Source organism: Cinclus cinclus, chromosome 23 (assembly GCF_963662255.1).
Source record: "Cinclus cinclus chromosome 23, bCinCin1.1, whole genome shotgun sequence".
NCBI lineage: Eukaryota > Metazoa > Chordata > Aves > Passeriformes > Cinclidae > Cinclus > Cinclus cinclus.
The window spans coordinates 7,679,670-7,688,522 of NC_085068.1; the positions used below are offsets into that span (position 1 = coordinate 7,679,670).

Below are 8,853 nucleotides of genomic sequence, written 5' to 3' on the forward strand. Positions count from 1 at the left end.
TGTTCCATATTGCCCCGAGAGCTTCTTTCCTAAAAATCGAGGTTCCTTTGCACAGGGAGTGGTGAATGCTGAGCCCGGAGCCCAAGCTCAAGGCTAGGCTCAAGGCTTGATCCAGATCAAGGTGTCTCCATCCCAAAGGAAGTGCCACTCCCAGTTTTCCTGCCTTTTCCATGCCCTTGATCCTGGCTGTTTGTCCCAGCGGGCACAGGGGGGGCCACATCTCTGCTTCATTTCGAGTCCTTCTCTCATTACAGACCGACATCGGTTATTTATATCTCATCCTTAATCCCACAGTGTCCATCCTGGAGGTGCTGGGAGCCATCCACAGGATGGGGCTGGAGCAGCCCTGCAGCAGCCCTGCAGCATCCCAGCATCTGGCACCGGGGAGCCGCAGCCAGGAATCCTGGAGCCAAGAGGAAAATGGGACACGGGCCCTGCACTGCCGCTAAATGACCTTGGCGAGGTGGCACCGTGCCCCTCTGCCACCTGAGGGGCTCAGGAACAGCTGGACATGTCCTTGAAGGCCACGCTGGGATTTTCTGGACCCCCTAAAAGGAAGGGAAGCAGTTGCTGAGGCATCATTTCCCCATGGATGCAGTGTGAGCCTCTCCCTGCCAGGCAGAGAGATCCTGGGCTGTGTCCTGCTGCCAGCCGTGTCTGTGACCCGGGTGGGACATGTGGCTGCTGTGGCTGCTCCAGGGTGACACTGAAGCTCCAGGGTGACACTACCAAGGCGGCCACCACGGCCCCAGCTGTGACCTCTGCCCCTTTCACGTTCCCTGCTGGCTGAGTTGAAAGGTTTCTGTGCCTCAAAGGGAAGGAAGTCGCCTGCAGCCAAGAGAAGGAAGCCGCTCGGTTTCCCCTCCGCGTCTGCCAGGCGTGTGAGGGGAGCAGGGTGTAGCCAGATGGGGAACGAGATAGGGGGGGAAGGCAGCAGCTCCTTCCTTCCAGATGTTCCTGGCTAGACGGGGGAAGCGTGTCCTGGGTGATATTTCCTCCAGCTGTGCCTGGGCTGGGCTGTCCCGGCTCTCTGCTGGCCGTGCAGTGCGGGACAGCAGCCACGATGGGGAGCTTCCATCCCGCGGGATGGCCGGGTCAGCAGGGCAGGACAAGGAGAGTTCTGCTGTCCCCTGGTTGTGGGGACAGAACCAGCAGGGCAGGACAAGGAGAGTTCTGCTGTCCCCTGGTTGTGGGGACAGAACCAGCAGGGCAGGACAAGGTGCTCTGCTGTCCCCTGGTTGTGGGGACAGAGCCAGGGGTGGGACAAGGAGCTCTGCTGTCCCCTGGTTGTGGGGACAGAGCCAGGGGTGGGACAAGGAGCTCTGCTGTCCCCTGGTTGTGGGGACAGAACCAGCAGGGCAGGACAAGGAGCTCTGCTGTCCCCTGGTTGTGGGGACAGAGCCAGGGGTGGGACAAGGAGCTCTGCTGTCCCCTGGTTGTGGGGACAGAGCCAGGGGTGGGACAAGGAGCTCTGCTGTCCCCTGGTTGTGGGGACAGAGCCAGGGGTGGGACAAGGAGCTCTGCTGTGGGCACAGAGCCAGCAGCTGTCCCCCAGCTCCCTGGGGTGGGCATGGCCACCATCTGGCCCTCGGGGGGACCCTCAAGATCTTGTGGGACCCCCAAAGGGGTGCAGAGCCCACGGGTCCCTCTCAGCTCCCCCAGCATCCCCTGGCCATGGCCATGTCCAGCCGGTGGCCGAGGGGGTGGCTGGAGCCTGGGGGCAGCGCTGGGGACCAGCAGGGCCTGGGGCTCGCTGTGCCTGCCCCCGTCCTGCAGGCAGCTCTTCCAGGGCAGCTATTCCTGGCCCTGGGATGGGGAGGAGGGTGGGAGGAAGGCTTCAGGGAGCTGAGGGCTATTTCTGGCTCGGCTTCGTGACCTGCCAGGCCCCCCCTTGGCCACTCTGTCACCCCCCCTGTGCCAGGCTGTCCCTGAGCCTGCAGCCCGAGGCTCCCCACACGTGGCCCAGGTGGCCCTGGCTGGCGTGGGACAGCTGCCACACGCCCTGCGAGGCAGGTTTGTCACAAGACCGTGATGCTGTCTGCGATCTCCTGATGTCACCTGGCAGCAGGGAGTGCCCTAAATAGGTGAACCCTGCCCCTGAGGTGATTTTGTGTCACCCTGCAGAGGGTGACTAAGGCAAAGTGGCTCAGTGGGGGAAAAAGGACAGTCACTGCCAACCAGGTGTGCCAAAGTCTGGCAGCTCCGTGGCCTGTCCCCCTTCCTGGCAGGCCACGCTGTGGAGTGACCCCAGAAGGGAGCAGAGGGCACCAGGAGTGGTCCCAGTGCCCCCCAGATGTGGCTGTGGCACAGTCACACATTGGCATGTCCCCCACCAGATCTATATATGGGCCTGCCCTCTCCGGCCCGGTGGCACCGGCATCTCAAGTGACACCGGGGAGGGAGGGGGGGTCTATTTTTAGCCCCTGAATGGATCGGAGCTGGAGCCGGGCTCTCTGCCCCCGTGGCATCATGTTGTGCTGGGAGGGTTCTCCTGCGTGGCTCCTCGAATGGCTCCGTCCCCGCCTGGGGCTGGGGGACAGGTAGGACGGGCTTTGTCACCTCCCCGCTTGTCCTGCTGCCGGATCCCCCCTCGGGCTGCTCTGCACCTCCCTCCCCAGGGCCTCGGGGCTGCTTCCATGGCTTTGCTGGAATGTCCCGATCGCGCTGTGCTTCGGGAATGCTCGGGAATGCCAGCCCCAGCTTTTAGGGTGGATTGTGAGGCAAAAGGAGAAGGGAAGGGGGGTGTGAGGTGAGATGCTGCTGTGGAGAGAAAGCCAAACTTTCTTTGCAGCTGTGGGGAGAATCCCAAAGCTCTGGAGATGATCCCAAAGCCTTTGTGCAACTCTAGGGAGAATTCCACAGCTCCGGGGATGATCCCAAAGCACCGGTGCAGCCCTGGGGAGAATTCCACAGCTCTGGGGATGATCCCAAAGCACCGGTGTACCTGTGGGAAAAATCCCAAAGCCCTGGGCCTCATCCCAAAGCACCGGTGCAGCTGTGGGGAGCATCCCAAAGCTCTGGGGATGATTCCAGAGTTCCGGTGCAGCTGTGGGGAGCAGAGGGGGTGGCAGGGGCCTCTCTCACTCCTGTCTGGCTCGTGGTCCAGCACAGCCATCCCCATCCTGCTGAGGTTTCTAAGGGCTGGAATTTCCAGCTGGGTTTCAGCTGGAAACGGGTGAGGAGGAGTAGCTGGAAGGGAGGAACTGGGACAATAATTTGGGGGCACACACGTGGACTCCTTCTGCCCGCAGCGGGTGCCGCCAGCTCCTCCCTGACCTCTCCCCGCTCCCCTGCCCGCAGGCATGGATAACTTCGAGTACAGCATCCATCTGAACGACCGCGAATGGGCTGAGTTCTTCCAGGCCTCCGAGGAGTGCAGCCTGGCACCGGCCTCGCTGGCCACGGCCGAGGAGCAGTGCCTCAGTGACATTGAGCAAGGGGACACCTCGGGACGGGACTGTCCCCGCAGCGGCGACCGGGGGATCGCAGCCAGGCCGGGCAGCGAGCCAGGGGCTGGCACGGGCAGGCCTGCCCCACGTGGGGTGGCCAGTGACACAGCCCTGAGCTGGCCCCAGCGTGGGCACCTCTCGGTGCCGGAGCTGCTGTCGGGCAGCGAGGACGAGGCGGAGCTGGGCTCTGTGGGCAGGTTCCTGTGTGACAGCGACAAGCCCAGCCTGGCACCCGCTGCCATGCCCAGCGCACAGAGGAGGCAGCCACCAAGGCCACCCGCGGCCACCACGGCCGGTGGCACAGCCCAGGACAACCCCGGGCAGGACGCGGCGGAGAAAGGAGAGTCCGGAGACAGCCAGGCCATGGAGACCCCCGTACCCCCCGAGCAGGGCGGGCAGGCAGGAGGGGGACAAGCCCCGGTGGCACAGCCAGGAGCGCTGGTGGCACAGCCAGAGGCTCCAGCAGCCTCTGGGTCCGCGGAGGGATCGGCCGAGAGCGGCGCTGAGCCCGGGCTGCGGGGACCCTCGGGGGACCCCCCGAGCCCAGCCCCGGGGTCGGTGCCCAGGGTGGCACCGGAGGAGGAGAAGGCGGGCACGGAGCCGAGCTCCCCGGGCGGATCTCCCAGCGTGGTGAGACCCAAGGTGCCGGCACAGCCGAGGAAGAGCCGCAGGCAGCGCGGAGCCAGCTCCACCGAGGGGGACAGGGACCCTGCGGGGGCTGCGGCACCGGGAGCCACCGGAGCCGGGAAGGCACCCCCGACCTCCCCGATGTCCCCTCGGAAGGGCAGAGGGAAGGACAAGGCGGCCAAGGGAGCGCTGGTGAGGCTGGGGAGCGAGGAAGCTGCAGAGAACAAGCGGTCAGTGCCCGGCCCGGGCGGGGACGGCGGCGATGCCGGGACTGCTCCCCCAAAGCAGAGGGGGAAGGAGCCGGGGGCGCAGTCCCCAGGGAAGGCAAAAGCCACCAAGAACCCAAGGGCAGGGCAGGCCGGTGGCTTGGGCGTACGTGACAGTGTCCCAGAGGTCCCTGGAGACGCAGAGCCATGCCAGGAGATGCCAGGGAAGCCTCTGCAGCCCGGGAGTGCAGCAGCTTTTGGAGGGAATGCTGCTGAGGGGGCTGGGGGGGATCCTGCTGCTGAGATCCCTGGAATTCCTGCTGCTGAGATCCCTGGAATTCCTGCTGCTAAGATCCCTGCAGTTCCTGCTGCTGAGATCCCTGGAATTCCTGCTGCTGAGATCCCTGCAGTTCCTGCTGCTGAGATGCCTGGAATTCCTGTAGCTGAGATTCCCAGAAAACCCTCAGAGATCCCTGAAGTTCCTGCAGCTGGGATCCCTTGGGAGCCTGCACCTGCCATTCCCAGGAAACCTGTGGCTGAAATCACTTGGGAGCCAGCAGCTGGGATCCCCAGGATTCCTACAGTGGGGATCCCTTGGGAGCCTGCAACAGGGATCCCCAGGAGTCCTTCCATTGAGATTCCCAGGATCCCTGCAGCTGAGATCCCCAGGATCCCTGCGATTGAGATCCCCACGATTTCTGCTCCTGGGGTCCCTTGGGAAGCTGCAGCTGAGATCCCCAGGGCCAGGAGCCCCCTGTGCTTTGCTGACGGGGCCTCTCCCAAATCCAACTCTCTGGATGTGACCTGGCCCGAGATGTACGAGTACCTGTTCTGTGATTCCCAGGAGGAGGACGAGCTGGGGAGCTCCTTGGAGGGGAGGAAATCCCCCTTGCAAAGGGAAATCTCCTGGCCTGAACTCTACGAGTATTTGTTCAATGAACCAGAAGGAAGCAGGAAAAAAGGCAAAGCTAAAGACAGGAAAAGAAAGAAGTTCAGCGGCTTGGAGAGCACTGGGATGCAAAAGGAGGATCCCAGCTCCGCCCCAGGCAAGGACACCGTGGTTATCTCAGTCCCTGATGTGTATGAACACTTCTTCCCAGAGAGACCCCAGAACAGGATGGGCTGGAGAGGGATTTTCTCCATGGCTCCGGCCTCCGAGGTGAAGAAAGCTGTGGGGGCTTTGAGTTCCCTGCTGCAAAGGCAAATCCAGCTGGGAGGAGGCCAAGCCCCAAGCTCCCAGGCCCTGGTGCCCAGGAGATCTGGAGAGGAGCTCGCCCTGGTCCCGCTGGGAGGAGCCCAGGTGTGGCCAGAAGATGCAGACAGGACCCTGGCACTGAGAGGTAAATCCTGTTATCCCCTGAAGGGACATGTCCTGGGCTGTGTCACCCTGGCTGTCTCTTGGGATGCTCCCCTGTCCCCTCAGGCTGTCCCTTGGGATGCTCCCTCTCTCTGTCCCCATGCCAAGCAGTATGGACAGGGAATGTGGGACTGTAAGACACACTCTGATCACAAAATCACCCTCTGGACACCTCAGAGGTCACCTGGACATTGTTCCTGGAGGCAGGTGAGAGAAATGGGAATAAAGGGAGAAGCTCGACCCACAAGGACAGGCAGGGGATTTGTCTTTGAGCTTAAATGATGCTCAGAGCCTCAGAGTTTAATATTAAACCCAAACAATGAGGGAGCTATCCCAAAAGGACCCTCAAAATGCAGCTTTCAGTCTGTTTGCACAGAGAAAAACCCCTTTGAGGTGGTCACAGCTAATTAATAAGCCAGTTTTAATTAAAAGCTTGATCAAACTAATAGGAGCAAAAATAACTTGATCTTGAGATTGGCCTGCAAGTTGTTCCAGGCTGGAACTGCTGCAGGGCAGGGAATGCAGCAGGGCAGGGAATGCAGCAGGGCAGGGAATGCAGAGCACTCAGGGATGTTTTCACCCCTGGAGGGGTGGGGAGAGATGCTGAGCACTCTCAGATTTGTTCTTCGTGTGCTTGGAGACACTGGTGACAGGAAGGGACCTCGCCTGTGTCCCCAGGAACTGCTCTGTCCTAAATCTGCTCCTCCTCAGAGCCAACCCCAGCCACCACAGAGAGTTGGGAAGGTCAGCAGGGAGGTGGTGAGGCAGCCTGGGGTTGGCTTTAACAAACATTCCCTTGGGGTTTTCAGCCAAGTGCAAGACCCAGAGGGGTGACAAATGTGCCACCGTCCTTTGGGAACGCACAGAGCCCTGAACAAACCCCTTTGACTTCACTTCTGGTGAAGATGAAAAACAAATCCGGGGCTGATTTCCTGGGATTCGCTGTCCCAGAGGGAGGGCAGGGGTGGCAGAGGAGGTGGCACAAAGCCCCCAGACCTCGTGGTCCTGTCGTGACAGGAGCAGCAGAGGACCCTCGGGTGCTGAGCCACAAGGACATGTGCCTCGTCTTCTGTGCCTTCGCCTCCTGGGCCGTGAAGACATCTGACCTGCAGGCTCCGGATGCCTGGAAGACCAGTACGTACAGTGCCCGCCTGGAGAGGGGTGGGAAGGGCTCTGGGGGACACTTGGCAAGGAGAAAAAAATCGGGATATTTATACCTGCTGCTGCCTGTGGGGAAGTGCAGCTTTTTTCCTGGTTTTCCAAAGTGGTTTCCACACCTTCTCTGTCCTCTAATCCTGATTCCTGCTCATTTGTCTTGTGCTTTCCCTACAAAGTGGCTGCTGGCTGGAGCTGAGCTGGATCCACAGCCTTGCAGGCCCCGACAGGGATCAGTTTGTCAGGATTTCCTCAGGACCTGCAGTGAGTCTGTTTAGATTCCCTCATCCTGGCTGGAGCAAAATTCCCGAGTTCTTCCGATGTGCTCGGAAGGTTTAATCTCCTCAAACACAGCTCAGCTGAGGCATCATCCTCCTGCACTGAGTCCTGTAATTCCCTGGGGATCTCTGGGATCCTCTCCTCTCCACCCCCAGCATTTGGAAGCCGAGGAAACACAAATCCACGGAATCCCACAGGAGTGGGGATGGTTGGATGAGCAGGGAATAGCCCTGGGAGAACAACATTCCCAATTCCTGCCCTGAATGCAGCAGGTCCAGCCCTGGAGAACCCTTCCAGAGCAGCATTCCTCACTTGCTGCCCTGGAGAGCCCCTTCCATGGGAAGAAATGCCAGGATCGAGGCTTCCTGCAGCTTTTCCAGGCGAGGAATGTTCCCTGCTAAGGTCACCAGGAAGCTGACACCCGGGCTGGGAATAGCTCCTGAGCTAAGCTGCTCAGTGCCATCGTCACAAGCAGCTCTTGGCCCCTTCCCCCCTTGGCTGCTGAGTTTTTGGGATGGAGGACGTGGCCCTGGGAAAGGTGTGGAAAGCAGAATACGCTCCTCGTGCCCTGGGATGGAATAACCTGGAGAGGAGGGAGGCAGGAGCGGCTCCACAGCCCGGAGCTGCCATTCCCTCTGGGCATTTGGGCTTCTAGCAAGCTGGATTTATATTCCTCTGACACCTAAATCCAAATTCAATCTGAATTTATATTCCTTTAACACCTAAATCCAAATTTAATCTGAATTTATATTCCTTTAACACCTAAATCCAAATCCAGTCTGAATTTACAGCATGGAGTCCAAAACACATGGCTTGGATTCCCTTTTGTGCTTGGGAATCAAGGGAATTTAACGTCTCTTATAAACCAAATCAAAAAATATTGGGTGCAAGTACGGGGCAGAGCTTGATTTGTGTTTCATCCCCATTAGTTGTTTCTTGTGTCCCTGCATTTTTTTGATTTGAGGTTTTGGATCTTTTCTGCTTTTGGCTGGGACCAGAAAATCCCTAGAAAATCCCAAAAATTGGATTTTTCTTGGCATCCTCCTGGTCCAAAGAGAAGCAGGAAATGAAGGTGCTGTCCTGAAGCCCTGGTGGGATTTTTTTTTCTAGTGTGTCTTTGTCATGAAAGATCAAACCTCCACTTGAACCCATGGCCCCAACCAATCCATGAAATCCCCATGTGGATCTGTGCATCCACCCGATCCATGAAATCTCCCTCTGGATCTCTGGATCCAACCACTGCACACCACCTATTGGGCATTTCCCTTAAAAACAGCCTTTTTTTTTTCATGGAATGGTGATGTCTCCATGCACCCAAACTTTGGGGTTAGATGTGAACAGGCTGTGGACAAATTCCCTGTGGTGGGATCGCGAAGAAAAAGCAGGAGGGGACAGGGAAGGGAAGGGAAGGGAAGGGAAGGGAAGGGAAGGGAAGGGAAGGGAAGGGAAGGGAAGGGAAGGGAAGGGAAGGGAAGGGAAGGGAAGGGAAGGGAAGGGAAGGGAAGGGAAGGGAAGGGAAGGGAAGGGAAGGGAAGGGAAGGGAAGGGAAGGGAAGGGAAGGGAAGGGAAGGGAAGGGAAGGGAAGGGAAGGGAAGGGAACGACCCCCGCGTGTCCCACGGAGCAGTTTGTGACCCCCATGGCTGGGAAAATCTCCCGAGCTCTGGGAGTCACTGTGGGAATGTGCTGGGCTCTTTTCCAGTGTTCCTGGCAAGCTTCGGCACCCTCTCGGCCATCCGCTACTTCCGAAGGCAGGTCAGGGAAGGGCACCCCCGGACTTAA

The 8,853-nt window shown here is 59.5% G+C and overlaps 1 protein-coding gene across 1 annotated transcript; it reads left to right on the plus strand.

The window, feature by feature from the left end:
• The first annotated feature begins 3,302 nt into the window (after window positions 1-3,302).
• Window positions 3,303-8,853, plus strand: PERM1 (PPARGC1 and ESRR induced regulator, muscle 1). The gene is made up of 5 exons (XM_062507422.1): window positions 3,303-3,848; window positions 3,933-4,575; window positions 5,005-5,622; window positions 6,657-6,773; window positions 8,774-8,853. The coding sequence occupies exons 1-5, from the start codon at window positions 3,303-3,305 to the stop codon at window positions 8,851-8,853; spliced, it is 2,004 nt and encodes a 667-aa protein (XP_062363406.1).

Coding starts and splice junctions, on each gene's coding strand:
- PERM1 (XM_062507422.1), top strand. CDS start 3,303: ATGGATAACTTCGAGTACAGCATCCATCTGAACGACCGCGAATGGGCT. Junction 3,849..3,932: donor CCCCCGAGCAGGGCGGGCAG/GCAGGAGGGGGA, acceptor GGGTCCGCGGAG/GGATCGGCCGAGAGCGGCGC. Junction 4,576..5,004: donor TGAGGGGGCTGGGGGGGATC/CTGCTGCTGAGA, acceptor TCCCTTGGGAAG/CTGCAGCTGAGATCCCCAGG.